The following is an 18,511-nucleotide window of genomic DNA, read 5'->3' on the forward strand; positions in this document are numbered from 1 at the left end:
CGAATGGTCCAAGTCTAAATTCCCTCAGCTGTCCTCTTCGTCGTCTTCGTCCAGACCAGCCATCAGGTGAGCACAGAGGCGCTCCACCAGCTTGATGTTCTTCTCGATGTGACGTTGGGCCGCCTTCTGCATCTCTTCCAGCTTGATCTGGAATAGAGTGAAGAGTGCGGCGTGAGTACTGTGAGCGTTCACAGAGAATTATACGTTCGTGTTGTAGCGACTGAGTTGCGTACCTGGTCGGTCTCGTCCAGCTCACAGGCGAACGCCTCGTCGGAGGGATTGAGCCGGAAGTAGGTGTCCGGCGGCACCAGGTCGCAAATGACTTCGTGCACCCTTTCGGTGCTCGTGGCACTGTTGGGTGTGTGGCATAAGAACACGACACACACGACACACACGACACACACGACACACACGACACACACGACACACACGACACACACGACACACACGACACGACACACTGGTGGGAGGGTACCTTTCGATGAGCGTGGAAATGGTGCCCTGGATGCCACCAGACTTGGCGGCTACCTTCTTGCACTTGCCGGTGCCGAGGGAGACGATGCAGGCCACCGGCTGGTCGGGCCACAAGGCCTTGGCCTCGTGGATCGCCACACCCGTCGGGTTGTTGCAACAGATGCCGCCGTCTGTGAAGCCAATGAAACTTAGCGTTGTGTGTGTGTGTGTGTGTGTGTGTGTGTGTCGCGTGTCGCGTGTGTGTTGTGCATGCGTTACCTTGGAATCGGTTCTTTTGGCCGTGCTCGGTGACCTCGACCTCGTCAAAATAGGAGGGCGCAGCGGTGGAGGCTCGCAGGGCATCCACGAGTCGCGTTCGCGACGATCCCTTGTACCGAGACCTACCAGGCCAAGTCGCGCACACGCAACGTCAGCGCAAAGCCCAGAGCCCAGAGCAACAGCCCAGGCAAGCCAAGTCAGGCCAATGTGCCAACTATTGAATTGTTGTATTACCTTACGCCGACGGGATACTCGTAGTTGCGGAACAGGAACACCTCGGCGGGGAAGGTCGACACCAACGACGAAACCAGGAACTGGTGGTGTGGACCGAAAGACGGATACAGCACTTCAGCGAAGAAGAAGAAGAAGAAGAAGAAGAAGAAGAAGAAGAAGAAGAAGAAGAAGAAGAAGAAGAAGAAGAGCACAGATAATTGTAGTACCGTTTTGACAGAGGTGTCGCATGTTGTGTCGATCATGGATGCTTCGCCGCAGTGAGCACGCAAGAACGTCTCCAGCGGCTTAGACTTGTAAAATGCACCACTGTGTGTGTGTCCAGCGGGCAAAAGAAAGACAGCACAGTCAACAACACAAGCACGCGACGTCGAGAAGACACCAGCTCGCGAGCCGAGGACAAGTTCAGTTTACCTTGTGAGCAAACTCGTGTAGTTGTAGAGCCTCGCCCAAGTCGACGCCATCTTTCCTTTCTGCGTCTGAGTTTTTTTGGTGTATGATGAGCGACACACAACACAACACGACACGACACGACACGACACGACACAACACGACACGACACAACACGACACGCACGGTGCGACAATAGACGTACTCGCACGGTGACGGAATTGGAGGCCGGGTGGGTGGCGACGACAGGGGCCGAGGGCACATTGAGGGAGAGCACGGCGGGGGTGGTGTCCGAGAGCAGCGCGGAGGCGGAGGCCGAGGCCGACGAGGACGACGTCGACTGCGAGACGAGGACGGGCGGCTGGGCCGGCAGCAGCGGAGAGACCCCGAGAGCGTTCGGGTTTGACGTCGGCGCCGCCGTGAGCGGTGACGATCCAATCGTGAACACGTCCTGGCACAGCCCTGGTCGACGATTCAATACCCAAGGGTGAGCAATCATCCACATCATAGCTACAGGCACGCGCGCACTACTCTATGCGGACCTTTGTACATGGCCTCGCACTCCATGAGTGAGTAGCGCTTGATGCCCACGGCAAAGGCCAAGATGGCTCCCGTGGAGGTACCGCACACCAGATCGAACAACTTGTACGTCTGCGAATGAAATTTGTGAGTTTGTTTGCTGATGAATGAAGCACGACGGAGAAGAGAAGAGAAGAGAAGAGAAGAGAAGAGAAGAGAGAGAGAGAGAGAGAAGAGAAGAGAAGAGAAGGGTACCTTCTTGCCGGTGATTTCTTCGATCTTCTTTAAAAGCTCAATGGTGACTATGCCTCGCGTGCCACCACCATCGAGCGACAAAATGCGTATGCCTCTCTGCTTCTTACGCGCCTGTACATGCGGAAGATGCAACGAGTGGAGCACCTCTTGAATATGAATGAAACAGGGAGCATGAGTGCTTACACTTGTGCAAGGTTTTACACGGCACGCGGCACACATCATTGGGGGGGGGGACATAGCAACACACGATTGCAGACATGACAGTCTTTGAGGGGGGGACATAGTACCGTGTGCGCCTAGAATGTTCAGCAGTCGGTAGGCCGTTCGCTGCACGTGTGGTTCGTTGTGGTCCTTGGTGAGGTCGGCAAACACGTCCACCCCAAACCGCAGGATCTGCGCCTTGTGCTCCTCTGCGTGTTTGGGTGAGTCTCAACACGGTGGTGGCGGCGGCGGCGGCGGCGGCGGCGGCGGCGGCGGCGGTGAAAAGTCACAGGAGAAAGTTACCGTGGAAAGCCAGGTTGGAGATGCAGCGAATGGCTTCCAGCTTGGCGCGAGGCAGCGCGTCGGACTGGTGAATGATCTGCAGCACCACGTCGATGGCGCCCTCGTCCACGATTTGTCGTTGGAGGTCATCTACGGAGCAGTGGTTGTTATTAGCTCGAGACGTGGAACACGCCACATGTGGCGAGCGAGTCAACGGGGTCAACTTACCATAGGACGAAAGGTTGGCCACACAGCGCGTTGCCTCGAACTGAACGCGGGGCAGCGAATTCTGGCACGCTACGAGAACGTCGGGCAACGCTCCCTCGGCCATGATTCGTCGGCACATGCCCTCTGCAATTGCACAACACCCACGACACAGGACACGACACGACACACAGCAAATAAGGACACAGGAAAGGGGCAAGCTATGGCGGACGTAGGTGACGCACCGAATTCGGTGAAGTAGGCGAGGGCGAAGAGCAGAAGCGGATGTGGCGCGGAACGGGCCAGGGCGAGCAGGTGCTGGAGGTTCTCGTCGGAGAAGGCCTGCTCCGAAAACTCGGCCCACTCGAAGACCGACAGCCGCGTCTCCTCCTGGATCACGAACACCTGACACCGCTCGTGCGCATCGGCTGTGTGTGTGTGTGTGTGGAATGTTAGCAATTTGCTGCCAGGGCAGCACAGTAGGTGGTGATAGTAGTACCGCTGATGTAGATGTTGGCGACGGAGAGGCCGAGCAGCGAGGTCAGCTTGGGGAAGCTCTTGTCGAGCGCGAAGATCTTATTGCGGTGGAGCGCGAGCAGGGTGAGGCGAGTGAGGCGGGTCATGTGGGGCGGCAGCGCCGTGAGGCTGTTGCCCCACAGGTGGAGCTCCTCGAGGTTGCACAGCGTGCCGAACGGCTTCGAGGGCAGCGCCCGGATGACGTTCTGTGAGACGTTGAGCACCTGCAGGCACCGCAGGTCGCCGAGCTGCTTGGGGAGCGACGCGAGCTGGTTCTTGGAGAGGTCCAGCTTGGTCAGCGACCGCAGGCCGCTCACCTCGACCGGCAGCGCGGTGATCTGGTTGTTGGCGAGCTCCAGCGTGAGGAGCGACGAAAGGAAGCCCACGGCCGACGTCAGGCTGGTCAACTTGTTTTCCGACGCATTGAGCCGCTGGCGAGACCACACAACACAACAAAGAGAAAGTGTGTTGTGAGTGCGACGTGAAAATAATCCATAAGAGTGGGCGGCATCGGTACATACCAGCAGTGAGCAGAGTGGGCCGATTTCTTTGGGGAGTTCGGTCAGTTTGTTGTTATGTACATCGAGAACCTCCAATCGCGTAAGATCTGTACACATAAATAATAAAATAAAATTAATATTAATAGAAGTAGTGATCAGTCAGCTGGTGGTTTGTTTAAAGGTTAAACGAGGGAAGGGGAGGCGTACTGCTTATTGTGGGAGGAAGCGACTCCAATATGTTCTGGGAGAGAATGAGAGTGGAGAGGGACGACAGCTGGCCGATCTCGAGCGGCAGGGCTGTGATTTGATTGTTCGACAGATCGCACCGCGTCAATTGGCCCAGCTTGCCGAGGGCAGGCGATAGCGCGGTCAGCTGCACAGTGCAAACGAACGTTCGAGATCGGTGAATTCAAGCTCCACACACACACACACACATCTAAGCCCGGTGGGCGGCCACGTACCCGGTTGCTGCGCAGCTTCAGCGATGTGAGCTCGGTGAAGAAACCGATAGACTCGAGGTAGTTTTCGGTCTTGCCCAACCAGGCCGACGTCGACGGCGAGACCAACACGTTCTGCGAGACATTGACGATCTGTATACGCCGGCGGGGCGGGGAGGGGAGGCAGTAAAGCAGTGTCAGCAAGGCAAAGCCTCACACGAGGAGGAAGAGCATATATGGCGGAGGCTCACCTTGAGGTGCTGCAATCGGGAGACTTGGGCGGGCAGGACGGCAAGCTTGTTTTTCTTGGCTTTGAAGATCTCGAGCGCGGTGAGCGCGGATACCTCGACCGGAATGGCCGTGAGTAGGTTGCCCGACACCTCGAGTCGTCGGAGGGAGGTGAGCAGGCTGAGTGCCGGGTGGAGTGTGGGCAGCTGGTTCTTGGACAGGTCGAGAAAGGTGAGATCTGCCACACACACACACACACACACACACACACACACACACACACACACACACACACACACACAACAAACTGTGAGTGCATGAAGCTGGGCTATGTTAGGGCTTCTCATGGCGTACGTACTGGTAAGCATGAACAATTCCTTGGGCAACACCTTCAGGTTGTTGCTCCGCAGATTGAGGGCAGTCAACGAGCCAAAGTCCACTCCTTCATCCTGTTGCGTCGCAAGGCAAGCCAAAATAAATAAATGCAGAGGAATGAATGATCAAAGTGCACGAACCAGGCTGAGGCTGGTGGAGGAGAGGTCGTGCCACCGTAGGCTGATTGCTTGAAAATGTTGCATCGCCAGAAGAGTCATCAGGCGAGGAAAGCTGTCGCCGTTAAGCCTAGCGATGCGTTCACGTCAACATCCGCTTGCTCAGTGCATTGATCGTGTTAGAATTGCCTGGCGGGAGCGGGTACCTAAAGTCGTACGGCGGCAGCGCCTCGACGCAAATGCCACGGTAGCGCTGATTGGCGACATCGTCGGCGGCCGAGCCGTCCTCCTTCTCGCCATCGGCGCTGCGTCCTATCATCATCGACCGCTTGGCCAACGTCGAGAGTTCGCCCTCGAGTATCTCAAACAGCAGCTGATGGTTTTCGTTGATTATCTTGCCGTCGATCTTGAGCCGCACCACCGCTTCGTTGTTGTCGTCGTCGCCGTCCCTGCCGCTCCACGCGTCCTTCCCCTCTTCCCGCTTTCGCTTCCGGTCGTTCCACGACATGTTGCTCGCCAACTCCTCGCCGCTGGCCACCGCGCGCAGCTCATCGGGCACCGAGGTCACCGAGAAGGGGAATGCCGGTGAGACCGCGTCGGAAGCTCCGGAAGAGCTTGAAGAGGAGCCTGATGATGATGAAGACGAAGAGGAGGAGGTGGTGGAAGAGCTCACAGGTGTTGGCGAAGGCGAAGCAGCGAGCGAGGTCGGCGGGAAAAAGAAGGGCGGCAGCTGGGCGCCGGTGGCAGGGTCGTGTGATGTGGGCAGCTCGGCGAGATCGTAGAAGCTCACGCGCAGGCTGCCCTTGACCTCGGTCGCCGCCTTTTTGCCCCACCAGGGAATGCCCCGGAGCACAGCGGCGGCGGCAGCCTTCTTCTCGACGTCGGCTGGTGAGTCCTTCTTGACCTCCTCCTTGTCTTTGGGCTCCTTCTCTTTCTCTTTGTCCTTGGCCGACGACGCCGCGGTCACAACGAGCGTCACCGCTGCGTCGTTCATCTGCACGCAGTAACAGATCAATCCCGCTGCTCTTTCAACCGAAACAGATAACGCCGGCTCACATGCCACAACGCCATCGCGACCTTGCGGCTTGATCACAATCGCAGATTACCAGAGCAACACAAGCGATGTGTTGCGATTCTGAAAAAATGGTTGGGTCTGATCTCAGAGATTGCCGGAGTACCGTTGTATCTGCAGTGGCCTGCGTTGTGTAAGTGCTCCTTTGCTTGCTGGATGATGTTGTATTGGGACGACACGTCGGCACCTTGCCCCTCTCTAATTCTTTTTCCCCTCCATTTTCCTGACCGCCCCACGCCAAAAAGAGGCAGAGAAATCGGCGGAATCAATTTTTGTCGACTTGCCACGAGTTTGCTGGTTGTGTGGTCTCGGGCGCAGAGATCTTTGCTCATCTCACCTCCACGATCAACAGCACCTCAACTACAAAATGGAAAAGGCCAAGGACTTTATCGCCAAGAACACCGTTATGATCTTCTCCAAGTCGTACTGCCCGTATGTGCCGCTCTTGTGGCCCTGCCCAGGCGGCAGGGCAAGTGATGGCCTTGAATAGATCCAGTGCTGATGAATTTAAGCGCAATGCCTCACGATTTCTTCTTCATTTCATCTCCACAGGTACTGCACGAAGGTCAAGCAGCTATTCCAGGGCCTCGGCGTCAACTTCACTGCCGTGGAGCTTGACCAAATCGGTATTGCCTACCTTCTCTGCTGTGCCGATCAATTTCACAACAGCGTCACCGCCTGAGATGGTCACTCACATTACTGTGCTCTCGTCGACATCGTTCAGCCGATGGCAGCGAGATTCAGGCCGCGTTGAAGCAGATCACCGGCGGCACCACCGTCCCGCGCGTGTTCATCGACAGTGAGCACATTGGTGGCAACGACGACACCCAGGTACCTTCCCTCGCGCCATGTGTTCTTGAGCAGAACTGCGAGCAGCTGCTCACCGTTCCTTCCTCTTCCTCTTGCAGAACCTGCACAAGAAGGGTGGCCTCGTGCCCAAGCTCACCGCTGCTGGTGTGACCGTGAAGCAGTAAACACTCCCTGACCTGCTCTGCACGTCTTCACCTTCTCCTTCTCCACTAATAAACCCTCATTCCTCTTCACTACGCACCGTCACCATCACCACCCCCACCTCCTCACCTCTCCCCTCCCTCTCGCAAGGGCGAGTGCACTCTGAACCTCAACCTGTCGAGCCAGCAGGTCTCGTCATCAGGTCTCTTTCCTCCAGTTGATCGTCCCTGTGTGCGCGTGGCTATGTACATTACTTCTCTGGGGCGTAACAACATATGGTCTGGTGTAGTGGATGATGATCATTCATCACATGCCCAGCTTGCCAGGGCTTACTTCCATACCAGTGGGGTAGACTGCAGCGGCAGGCTTGGGGGCGAGGAGACGGGTGTAGATGAAGGCCGAGATGCCGAACGACGAGGCGCCCCACAGCATGTCCTGCACCACCATCCGCAGCGGATAGTTCGTCAGCGTCGCGTAGTTGGTGAGGTCGTATATGCCTGGTGCACACAGCGAGTAGAGAATACGTCATGCTCACTACTTTGAGCCATAAAAAGATGAGATGAGGAAGGGGTACCGTAGGTGCAGAAGCCCATGAAGGCGGCAGAGGCCACTCGACGACCCTCGGGCGCGTGCACGAGGATCCAAGTGAGCGCTGCGGCGCCCACGAAGTAGACGAGGAGCGCGGGGAGGAGGCGAAGTTCGACGGGCGAACCCTGCACGCCCTCAATGACGCTCTTGTTGTAGGCCGACACGGGCGGGAGGACCAGGTAGATCACGTCCACGACCAGGTACACCACCAGCACCTTCACGTAGGTCCAGATCGTAGACACCACTTCATCCATTGTGGTAAGTTGTGAGGTCTGGGGTCGAAGCTGGAAGACTGTAAAGAAAAGAACAAAGCCAGCCACACTTGACTGAAGATCTTTCGTCAAGAACAACCCACACGATCACAACGCTGCCCACAAAAAACCAGGAGAGTTTATTTTCTTTCTTGCTTTTCTGCACTTTGCCTTTTGCGGGAATCTTTTCTCAGATAATTACGAAAATAGTGCCCCCCGACAACAGAACACAAAAAGAACAACTTGGAAGGTCTTTTTATTGCAACTTACCAGAATAATGGATGAGGAGCTGGCTGCTCGTGGTACGTGGGTTCCTCCGTGCATATCCCTCACATCTGCCATTGTTGGGGGGGGGCTGACAAGTGCGGCCGCACTGTGCAGCTGCCGAGGTGGCAGAGCTGCGTGCGCTCTACGGTCCTCGCAAGGAGTGGACCGAGCTCGACGCTGAGACCATCCTCATCAAACGAACTGCCAACTATGGGCGAGGTTTGCACCACCCATCTTTTCAAAAGAACTTAAATGGCAATTCAATAACACGGGCGGCTGTCCAGTGGAGCTGCGCGTCTTGCTCCGATTGCCTGCGTCGTACCCGCAGGCAAGGCCATCCATTCGTCTCAAGGCCGTCAAGGGTCTCAGCGCGGAGGACTGTGTGGTCCTCCAGTCTCTACTCACCTCCCAGGTAATATTGGGCCACACCGCTGCCAGATTGCCTGCCGCATCACTGACCCGCACACACACTGCAGGCGATCGCACTCAAAGGCGGAGTGATGATCTCGACTCTGATCAAGTCTGCCGACGATTGGCTCGAGGACAAGATACTGAGCGCCACTTTTGGCGACTCATCGTCATCGCCTTCACCCATGCAGTCGACTGCCTCTTCCACTACTTCTTCGTCCTCTCCAACCTCAAGCACGGCCTCCACGGCCGTCACAAGCGAGCCCGAGAGGTGCGCCGACCAACCGCCCTTGAATCTCTATTCTGTCGCACGACTTACACCTCTTTTGCACTAAAGCTACGCTGAGGTGGACGACGAAACTCTGCAGGACTTCAAGTGCCTCACCGCGCTCGAGATCATTTCCTTCATTGGCAAGGAGGTGCAGTATGTCCAGGAACTGCTCAAGGTTTGGAGCCCTGCCATCACCACCTCGCATGCATCTAGACGTGCGCTTCGCCTCATAGCTCCCGCGCTTCTCACAGGTTCCCCAAACCACTGCGCGCATTCTGCTGAGTCACTACATGTGGAACACCGAGCGCCTCGTCACCGATTTCCTGGAGAGCCCCAGCCGGTACCAACGCACCCACGTGGGCTCTCATGAAATACGTACCTTACAGTGGCTCATTTTTCTCGGCACTCAGAGTGTTCTTTTCGGTGCGAGCCGCCGGTGGTCAGAACTCAGGCGAAGCGGCCAGCGCCAAGGGTAAGGAGAAGGTCGGCGATGACTTCGATGAAGATAACGAGGGAGCAGATGAAACGAAGAGCGGAGGTGATGCGGAGGAGACCTTCGCTTGCCCCGGGTGCTTCGACGACAGCCCCAACTACACCAAGCTCTCGTGCGGTCACGCTTTCTGGTAAGTCTCGGTTGCCTCCATGTTCGGTCAATGGCTGCCCCGAGAGCACCTCTAACGCGCTGTATTCTGTCCGGCCCAACAACAGCAATGACTGCTACAAGGAGTACCTGTCAATCAAGATCAAGGACGGCCAGGCGGACAAGATCGGCTGTCCCGCGTACAAGTGTAAGCAGACCGTGCCCGAGAGTGTCATCAAGGACCTGGTCGATGAGGACGTGTTTAAGAAGTACAACTCCTTCCTCGCCAACTCCTACGTCGAAAACAACCCCTACGTCATGTGGTGCCCTGCACCGGGTATGACCGCCCCTCGACGTGCTCACCTTTTCCGATTGGAGATCGGGCCTTTTTATTGATCACCATGATACCCCGGGTGTACAGGCTGCCAGTATGCTGTCCAGGCGACCATCAAGCTCAACTGCACCGTCACTTGCCAGTGCGGCAACTCGTTCTGGTACTGAGTGGTCCCATTTTGTTCTCCGCTGCACTCCAGTCTCCAGTCAATCTAATCTATCGTGTGCCACGCCAGCTTCAAGTGTAAGCAGGAGGGTCACTTCCCGTGCACATGTGGGATGGTGGAGCAGTGGGCAAAGCACAGCAAGGCCGAGAAGGAGACGTTCCAGTACATCTCCAAGTTCACCAGGGATTGCCCCAACTGCGAAACCGGTACGAAGTGGTCGGCCCGAACCAGTTTTGTGAGGTTGGGTTGGTTAACTCGACGCAATGTCATGTCCACTCAGCCATTGAGAAGAACGGTGGATGTAACAAGATGGTCTGCAGTTACTGGTATGTTCTTCCCGCGCGATTGGCTATGCTTGATGGCATCAAAGCTGACTTGGAATCGTGCTGGCAGCAACTTCATGTTCTGCTGGGTCTGTATGCAAGACTGGAGCACCCACAACTTCTTCTATTCCTGGTAAGTGCTCGAGCCTGCCGCGACGACGCTGATGACTTCTTGCCCAAGTCTCTTTCACACTTTCCCTTAAATCTTTGCATTGCTTCCATTGAAGCAATCGATTCGATCCCAAGGCCAAGAAGAAGGCCGCCTCCAGCAAGCCCTCTTCTTCGCTCCTCGCCGCCGCGTTCGTTGTCCTTTCTTCGCTCACTGTTGCCCTCGCTCCTATGTTTGATCGACTGACGGTCGTGACGGTCGCCTTGCAGAAACGCGAGTGAACTGTTCAGCCACCACTACGAACGGTTCACGGCCCACGACCGCGCCCGTCACTTCGCTGCACAGATCAAGGCAGCGACCCAAGAAAAGCTGCGCCAGCTCCAGGAGGCTGCTTCGCGCTTGGCCGCGTCACAAGGCACGCAGAGGGACAGGCACAGCGAAAATCTGCTCTTCGCGTCGGTCAACGATGCCGCTGCCCTCGAAAACGACTTTGTCCAATCGGTACCCGCTCGCCCCCAAGCTCTTGTGTCACACTGGCCCGCGCTTTGCTGACACGACACACCCGCGTGACACGCATGCACGTACCACCACCAGGTGAATGTGCTAATGCAGTGCAGGCGATTGCTCAAGTACTCCTATGTGCTGAGCTTCGTCATGGCCGACGAGGTCAAGGCCAACAAGAAGCTGACGAAGAAGCAAGGCGCCTCCACGCATTCCGTGGCGGCCGCTGAGCCCCAGACCGCCAAACGCCAGATGCCCTCCAAGGAGCTCTTCGAATTCCTGCAAGAGGACCTGGAGATCGCCACCGAGAAGCTGTCGGAGGTGCTCGAGGGCGACCTGGTGGCGGCTTCGAGCGCCGGCGAATCTGACAGTGAGACCACTGTCGGCGCCGACGCCGCGCAGCAGTTCTTCGCCAAGGTGTCGCGTAAGCGAGCCGACATCATGTCGGCCATGAAGATCGCGCGGCAGCGTATGCGCGGTCTTACCGACCTCATCGACCGGGAATTCGTGCCCGAGGAGGATGAGGAAGACACCAGGGGCCGCAAGGGGCGCAAGGGCGTCGTGGGCGGTCTTCATCCATCGTCTGCGGCAAACAATGTACACTCTTCACCTCTTGGCGTTTGGTGTCAAGCCACGTTGCAGTGTTTACTGATGATTTGCTCCCGATGTAATCCACCAGGTGATCTGCATCGGCGAGTGGTCCTACCCGATTGGCACGCCGATGGCACTGCCCGCCCCCACGACCGGCACTGCCGCATCTGCCGCAAAGGCTTCCGAGGCCGAACTCCAGAAGTGGCGGGACCAAGGCTTTACAGTTCTGGACCCTCGCGAGAACACAGGTTCGTCCACCTCTCCGTCTTTCCTTCTCTCCCCTCGCCCCCTTCTACCGCGCGTTGCTAACGATATGCTTGTTCCTGAAGATGACGCGACCGAGGAGAAGGGCTACGGCGCGGAAGACGACGACGAGGAGGAGGGCGACTTCGAGTACATCCCCGAGAAGGTCCGTAGTCACGCTCTATTATCGAGCACAGACCCGACCAAACGAGGCACAGGCAAGATCGCGATGGCTGATCTGTACTCTCTCTCTCTCTCTCTCTCTCGCCTCCTCCCGCTCTCGTTGCAGATCTTGAAGAAGCGTGTGCGCAAGGATGACTTCGGCCGACCGCAGCCGCAGTACCTGGTCAAATGGAAGGGCGTGCCGGCATCGGAAGCCTCCTGGGTGCCCGGCACCGAGATCGGTACACCCTCTCCCCTTCGTGTCCTCTTCTCATTCACGCCGAGAGGGGCTTGTGCTCACATTATACGGCAGAGTGCATCAAGCTCGTAAACGCGTTCGAGAAGGAGAAGCTCGAGAAGGCCAAGGCCAATGTGGCCCGGGCCAAGGGCCAGGCTGCCGCTGACGCTGAAGAGAAACCCGCACCCAAGTACGAAACAACGCCCGCGCGCCAGGCTTTGTCTCTTGTACGCGTATCAGAGACTCACTGCATGGAGCAACACAGGAAGAAGAAGGTGAAGAAGGAGAAGGAGGATTTGGACAAAAAGTCGAAGAAGGGCAAGGAGGCTGAACTCGAACGTCTGCTGGAGGAGCAGATCAAGTTCATCAGCAAGCAGAACATGACCTCGCTCCACCTGCTGTCCGAAGCCTCCCTCAAGAACAAGTCCGAAGAATTCATCGCCGAGTACTACAAGAACATCAAGGTATGACACACACGCACACACCGCACCATACCGTCACCCCGTATCGCCTGCTTACACCTTGAAACAGGAGCAAACGGGACTCATCTTGTCGTGGGGTGCCAACTCTGACGGCGTGCTGGGCCACACCGGAGGGATCGAGCAGCTGTGGCCACTGGCCATCGAGTCCCTCTCCAGTGTGCAGGTCAAGATGGTGGCTGCCGGCGAGTTCCATTCGCTGTGCCTCACTGGTTCGACCCCACGCACGCACCCCAATTGGTTCAACACTTGATGATCATCCTTTTCTTTTTTCACCAATCAGAAAACGGCGAGGTGACTAGCTTTGGTCTGAACGACCAGGGCCAGTGCGGACAGCCCATCACCAAGATCGCCGAGTCGTCCGATCTGGCTGCGGTGGCCAGACCGCGACCCATCGTCCTCCCTGACGACCTGCGCAAGAAGACCGTGGTCAGCATCGCGGCCGGCGGCTACCACTCGGCCCTGGTCACCGGTACCCGACCCTTTAAGGCCCCCGGAGCCTTGGCGTTCTCTTTTAACTCCTATTCATCGTGTGCATGGCCCAGCCGACGGCGAGCTCTACACGTTCGGCAGGGGAGGCGAGTTCCAGTTGGGCCACGACACGGTCATGGCGCTGGGCGAGGGCGGCAACGCGCTGCACTACCGCTCCAACTCCGCCCAGACCTCCTACTTCCAGCCCAAGCCCACCCGCCTCTCGGCCTTGGTACGCGAACCAAACTGTGCGCCTGTCACGGTGCATGGGACTCACAAGCCAGTGCTGTCGACAACTATACAGAACGGGCAGGTGGTGAAGCAGGTGGCGTGTGGTCGGTTCCACTCGGCTTGTGTGACGGAGGAGGGCGCGCTCTACACGTGGGGTCGCGGAGCCAACGGTCAGCTGGGTCACGGGGACATGACCGACCAGGCCACCCCCAAGCGGGTCGAGGCCGGTATCAAGGACAAGATCATGGTCAAGGTGGCCTGCGGCGAGAACCACTCGGCCGCCGTCGACAGCGCCGGCGTCATCTACACTACCGGAGGTGCTCTTAGTCCTGACCACGCAGGCGTATCACGCTGTTTCTAACACACAACACACAACACACACACACACACACACACACACACACACACACACACACACACACACACACACACACACACATACAACACCCACAGGGGACGAGAGCGGGCAACTGGGCAAGGGTGATGAATGGATCTGCGCCACCCACGGCGAAGGGTGTACGGGCAGCGGGTGGAGCTGTCAGGAGCGCATCCCAGTACCCAAGACACAGAGAGAGGTACAGCAGACCCCCCCCCTCTCCATCAATCCGCTCATGTTGTGCTCACCGCCACCAACTTTTCTTGCCTCGGCAGACATTCCTGAGCATCCTCTCGGTGCGGCACGTCCAATTTGTCGATATTGCGTGTGGCCACGGCTTCTGCGCCGCCATCACCAACAGGGGCCTGCTCTACACCTGGTACGCCGGCGGCTTCTGATACGCTGGCGTTTGTGCGACGCACGCAAGCTTGGGCTAAACTTTGTGCACACGGGTGCGGCTGCGGTCGCAGGGGCAAGGGAACGGCGCTCGGTTTGGGTCCGTCTGGAGACGTGTCCGAGCCCACGCATCTCAGCTCCATCGACGGAGTTGTTTCCGTGGCCTGTGGCGACATTCATGCCGCCGCACTCACCGGTGCCATACCCGCCCATGTGCGTGCGCGCCCACGGTCCATGGCTGACTCGATATTTCTATTTTATTTTCATACGTGAAGACAAGGGCCAGCTCTACATGTGGGGATCGAGCGAGGCCGGACGACTCGGCGACGGGCGCAGCACCGAGGGTGTGACGCGTACGCCCAAGCTCGTTCCCGCATTCGCCGACATCCACCAGGCCCGTTGCCTCGGCGTCTCGATCGGCCCCCGCCACGCTCTCGCCATCTCCAGTACGTCCTCCCCAAGCCAGCGCTACTGCGACTTGCTCATCTCCTTCAACATAATGAATTTTGTCGACATCAGGCACGTCGTCGAGCCTGCCCAAGACCATCGGGGCCGCGCTGGACAGTCCCGACTTTGCTGACGTGTCCTTCATGCTGGAGGACCGCTACACCGTACGGTACGGAGACCTCTCGCCCCGGCCTTGGCTCGACGCCCCCTGTAGTGAGGGCAGCTGTGAGTGCTCACATTTCGTTACCATGTGGTGTAGGGCGCATCAAGCGATCCTGACTGCTCGCTCTCAGCACTTCCGCAGTCTTTTCGCTCAACGCAAGGCCAAACAGCAACGCAAGTATGTTTCGCACGTGTGTGTTACAGGTGTGTGTTGCGTGGGTCGCAATTGTCGCCAAACTAACCGTCTCCCGTACGCAGCACTGAGATCAAGGTGAAGAAGGTGACCCTCGAGACGTTCAAGCGGCTGTTGGAGTTCGTCTACCGCGACCACATCGCTGCAGACATGACCAAGGGAGTCGCCACCCAGCTGGCTCAGGTACACACACACACACACACACACACACACACACACACACATTCTGATCATATGATGCAGTCATTGCTGGCCGTGTACTGAATTGAATGGCCCTCCATCGTCGTCAACTACGCCTGCAGGTGGCCAGGATGTTCGGTATGGAGCGGCTGCAGGCCATGTGCGAGTCCTTCCTCGAGCACGAGGTTGCCGAGGTGCCCAAGTCCCACTTCGTGGAGAACATGCGGTCGATCTTCAACGACAAGGAGTCGAGCGACATCGCCTTCAGCTTCCCCGAGGTCTCGTGGCCCCTTACTTCTGCAAAACGGGCCTTGGAGGTTTTCTCACGTACCGCGGTGCACCAACAGGAAGAGAATGGCGAGGACGAATCGATGCTCATCCACGCGCACCGCTCCATTCTCGGGTACGGCCACACACGACCACGTGCCACATAACTTACATTTTTAATTTTAGCATGCTCATTTTATTTTATCCACACAGGATGCGTAGCGAGTACTTCGGGGCAATGTGGCGTTCGGGAATGCGCGAGACGACGCAGGCCACGATCCCCATCACCTACGCCGATCGCAAGAGCTTCTACTTCACCATGGAGTTCATCTACACTGACAGCATCACAGAGCAAGCCGGTACATGCCAACATTGCACTAAGCCTGTTTGTTCACCTGTTCGTTCTCTTGGACTCACGCTTTCGAAACAAAGGGGCCGATGTGGACATCAACACTGGCGTCTCGCTGCTCTCGCTGGCCGATTTGTTGGAGCTGCCCAGGCTCCGAGAGCTCGCCGAGAAGAAGACCCTCTGCAAGGCCCGCGTCGAAAACTGCGCCACGCTCTACCACATCGCCATGCTGCACCGGTACGTGTGTTGTGTGGTATGCGTGCGAGTGTGACAGTGCTTGTGCGGTGGGCTGAGAGTCGAGCACTGGCCGAAAACACACACATACTCCAGGGCGGAATTGTTGAAGCGCTACTGCATGGAGATCGTCTTCCAGCAGTTCGCCGCGGTCAAGCGCACGTCGGGCTTCGATGAGCTGCCGCACGACGTGCAGGACACCCTCACCAAGGCCCACGCCTCCTGGTGGAAGAACCGAACATCGACGCTTTCATGAGAGCAACACCCCAAGCCAAGGGGACCAGGCACCACACGCTGGACTGGTCGATCTTTCCTGGGACAAGTTATGCCCCTCGGCGAGAATGAAGCGAGGGGCCTGTGATAAGTCGAGGTACATGTAGGCCATCAAAGCGACATACACAGAGCGCCGGAGGTGGATCCACGGGATTTTCGCCCCAATTTCTTCTGTAGGGACATGTTTGACCCATTTTCCTGCCCCAAACTGGGGTGCAACAACCTCTGTCCCGAGATCACGCCCAATCGCGCGTTCCTTGTGACCTCTCATCCGCGGCCACTTGTGGTGGTAAGGATGCTTCTTCATTCTCCTCACCTCCACACCAAGCACTGACATATGCAGCACCAGCAGCACCAACTCGACAACAAGGAGAACATCATGCTCTACACGAACGACCTGTGCCGCCTGGCGTCGAAGGCTCGCCTGCGCGGCCTCCACAAGGACGATATCGCTCGGCTCCAGGCGGACATCGAGGCCATCAAGCATCTCGCCACCGGGACCATTTCAACTTCCTGCCCGCCGCCGTCGTCGCCCTTGTCTTCCTTCAGCACCTCGGCGTCGCAGCCTGCATCGCCCTGGGCCTGCTCCACCCTGTCGTCTCCTTCACCATCTCCACCGGCCAGCAGCACGAGCGGCTTCCTGTCCTCTACGCTCTCGGCCCTGTCGACCAACGTCACACTTCCCCTCGAGCACCAGGGTTGCGCTGTAGCCGACCTGCACAAGGTCGTAGGCGAGGGGCCGAAGCGCAGGAACCGAGGCAAGAACCTGCCCAAGGACATCAAGCGTGCGTGCGCCATCTGCAAGGCCGAGAAGACCAGCCAGTGGCGCTCTGGCGCTGACGGCCGCCCCACGTACCGTCCCCCCCCACCCCACGTCCCCTCCGCCAGATAGATCGGCTTTTTTAACCTGGTTAATGGGCAATCACATGGCTATCTTAATCCGCAAATCGAAACAAAGCAATTAGCCAGCACCCAACCAGAGTGCAGAGGTCAGACGAAATTTCGAGTTTGACACGTTGTTTGGCATCTCGCTTGCAGGAAGAAACGTTGTGCACCGAGCGATTCCTTGGTCATGCTGCCTCACCTCGTCCTTATGTATGTCGGGCGAATCAGGTTGTGTAACGCGTGTGGGCTACGGTATCGGCACAGCATGAAGCAGCACCGCCAGTACCTCGCCCGCCAGCAGCTTGACTCCTCTGCTGGTCCCTTGGAAGTGGCCTCCACCAGCGAGGCAGTCGTGGATTCGCAGCAGCGCGGTGGTTCTATCGGCGGCAACGGCGAACTGTTGGCACGCCTCCGCGAGCTGCAGGCGCGGTACCAGGACCAACACGAGCAGCAGCAACATCACCTAAGCAAGGTCGACTCGTCTGACACCATCGACGGAAGCGACGACGTATTCGACCCGGCCTCGCCTTCGTCGTGTTCGGTAGACGTCATGCCACGGCGCTCGAGCATCTACTCACTGCTCAACTGAGCAGCGTTTCTTCATCGCTGGTCGGCGACCACCATCTCAAGGTGGTGTTGTGTATTATTAAGTTCTAGATATTTCTGTTTAATTTGTGTAAATAAATAAGACCTGAGAGGTCCGTTTTGGGCGTTATCTAGGCAAGAGACACGCATCGATGGTTGAGCAGCTCAATTGAGGAGGGAGTAGACCGAGGAGCGCTTGCCGGCGTCATCGCACGGCTTGGGCGCTGAGCTGGCAGCGGCCTTGGCGTCCTTCTTAAGGCGCCGGGCATAGCGGATGCCGCACGCATTGCACAGCCTGAAGCCGAGGGTTAGGTCATGGTCCCGAAAGGTTGAGGGCAAAAGATGAAGTGCGGCGACGTACGTGGAAGCGCCGGCGGGTCCCTTGCGCCACTGGCTCGTAAACTGGGTGCCGCAGTGCACGCACGCCCGGTTGAAGGTCCGCTTGGCCCGCTTCTTGTGCTGCGACGTTACGCTGACGCCCAAGTGGTGGTCACGAATGTCGGGAAGATGATGCCAGTGACGGTCGGCGGAGGCGCCCGAGGCCAGGTCCGCGGCCGGTGGCGAGGAGGGCCGGTTGTCGGAGATGGAAGTGGTCGTGGCGAGCGGCTGCGTGTGTGGGGCGTTGGTGCGGGCGATGTAGAACTCGAGCGCGAGGAGTTGTGCCTTCAGCAGCTCGCGTTCGTCACCCGAGAGGCCCTGGACCTGCGCCTTGTGGCTTAAGTACCGGATGCTGTTCGTCAAGAGGCTCACCTGCTTTGTTTTGGACAGTTATTAACCGAACGAGTTTGTTTTAATCTTACATGAAAGATGAAGATGGAGATTTTGTGTAGAAGGAAGATGAAGAATTTTGATGAAGATGCAAAATTAAGCGTAGCTGCCAGGTACCTGGTGAAGGAGCTGCTCTCGTTGCACGCTATCGTTGGTGTCCTTGCCGAACGGATG

The 18,511-nt window shown here is 57.6% G+C and overlaps 7 protein-coding genes across 7 annotated transcripts; 4 read left to right on the forward strand and 3 right to left on the reverse strand.

Moving 5' to 3' along the window:
- Positions 1–24: 24 nt before the first annotated feature.
- ACA1_065230 (leucine rich repeat domain containing protein) lies at positions 25–5,494 on the reverse strand (the record flags this gene model as incomplete). Its single annotated transcript, XM_004339699.1, has 22 exons — positions 25–147; positions 234–351; positions 476–644; positions 733–854; positions 967–1,046; positions 1,173–1,272; positions 1,378–1,442; positions 1,559–1,815; positions 1,896–2,004; positions 2,128–2,238; positions 2,461–2,537; positions 2,632–2,760; positions 2,839–2,961; positions 3,060–3,242; positions 3,314–3,761; positions 3,852–3,937; positions 4,038–4,203; positions 4,292–4,420; positions 4,612–4,733; positions 4,854–4,944; positions 5,011–5,050; positions 5,193–5,494. The coding sequence occupies 22 exons, from the start codon at positions 5,492–5,494 to the stop codon at positions 25–27; spliced, it is 3,150 nt and encodes a 1,049-aa protein (XP_004339747.1).
- A 931-nt stretch (positions 5,495–6,425) lies between these two features.
- On the forward strand, positions 6,426–7,032 carry ACA1_065240 (glutaredoxin, putative; the record flags this gene model as incomplete). The annotated part of the gene is made up of 4 exons (XM_004339700.1): positions 6,426–6,490; positions 6,611–6,684; positions 6,783–6,889; positions 6,967–7,032. The coding sequence occupies 4 exons, from the start codon at positions 6,426–6,428 to the stop codon at positions 7,030–7,032; spliced, it is 312 nt and encodes a 103-aa protein (XP_004339748.1).
- Positions 7,033–7,315: 283 nt separating this feature from the next.
- Positions 7,316–7,851, reverse strand: ACA1_065250 (uncharacterized protein; the record flags this gene model as incomplete). The annotated part of the gene is made up of 2 exons (XM_004339701.1): positions 7,316–7,506; positions 7,584–7,851. 2 exons carry the CDS (start codon positions 7,849–7,851, stop codon positions 7,316–7,318), a joined length of 459 nt encoding a protein of 152 aa, XP_004339749.1.
- A 274-nt stretch (positions 7,852–8,125) lies between these two features.
- On the forward strand, positions 8,126–9,875 carry ACA1_065260 (IBR domain containing protein; the record flags this gene model as incomplete). Its single annotated transcript, XM_004339702.1, has 8 exons — positions 8,126–8,150; positions 8,230–8,334; positions 8,715–8,794; positions 8,892–8,969; positions 9,046–9,134; positions 9,205–9,399; positions 9,503–9,711; positions 9,796–9,875. The coding sequence occupies 8 exons, from the start codon at positions 8,126–8,128 to the stop codon at positions 9,873–9,875; spliced, it is 861 nt and encodes a 286-aa protein (XP_004339750.1).
- A 111-nt stretch (positions 9,876–9,986) lies between these two features.
- Positions 9,987–16,082, forward strand: ACA1_065270 (ubiquitin ligase, putative; the record flags this gene model as incomplete). Its single annotated transcript, XM_004339703.1, has 25 exons — positions 9,987–10,080; positions 10,195–10,330; positions 10,425–10,496; positions 10,576–10,807; positions 10,919–11,404; positions 11,487–11,646; positions 11,728–11,807; positions 11,931–12,045; positions 12,117–12,231; positions 12,307–12,505; positions 12,573–12,732; positions 12,804–12,992; positions 13,066–13,223; positions 13,296–13,539; positions 13,676–13,776; positions 13,874–13,977; positions 14,069–14,190; positions 14,270–14,440; positions 14,514–14,610; positions 14,862–14,979; positions 15,099–15,293; positions 15,324–15,379; positions 15,457–15,602; positions 15,676–15,829; positions 15,923–16,082. 25 exons carry the CDS (start codon positions 9,987–9,989, stop codon positions 16,080–16,082), a joined length of 3,864 nt encoding a protein of 1,287 aa, XP_004339751.1.
- Positions 16,083–16,436: 354 nt separating this feature from the next.
- On the forward strand, positions 16,437–17,573 carry ACA1_065280 (uncharacterized protein; the record flags this gene model as incomplete). Its single annotated transcript, XM_004339704.1, has 2 exons — positions 16,437–16,951; positions 17,249–17,573. 2 exons carry the CDS (start codon positions 16,437–16,439, stop codon positions 17,571–17,573), a joined length of 840 nt encoding a protein of 279 aa, XP_004339752.1.
- Positions 17,574–17,734: 161 nt separating this feature from the next.
- On the reverse strand, positions 17,735–18,274 carry ACA1_065290 (GATA zinc finger domain containing protein; the record flags this gene model as incomplete). The annotated part of the gene is made up of 2 exons (XM_004339705.1): positions 17,735–17,864; positions 17,931–18,274. Coding segments are annotated over 2 exons (474 nt in total), but the record flags the coding sequence as incomplete, so codon positions are not given.
- Positions 18,275–18,511: the final 237 nt, after the last annotated feature.

Source organism: Acanthamoeba castellanii (assembly GCF_000313135.1).
Source record: "Acanthamoeba castellanii str. Neff unplaced genomic scaffold scf7180000084599, whole genome shotgun sequence".
Taxonomy (NCBI): Eukaryota; Discosea; order Longamoebia; family Acanthamoebidae; genus Acanthamoeba; species Acanthamoeba castellanii.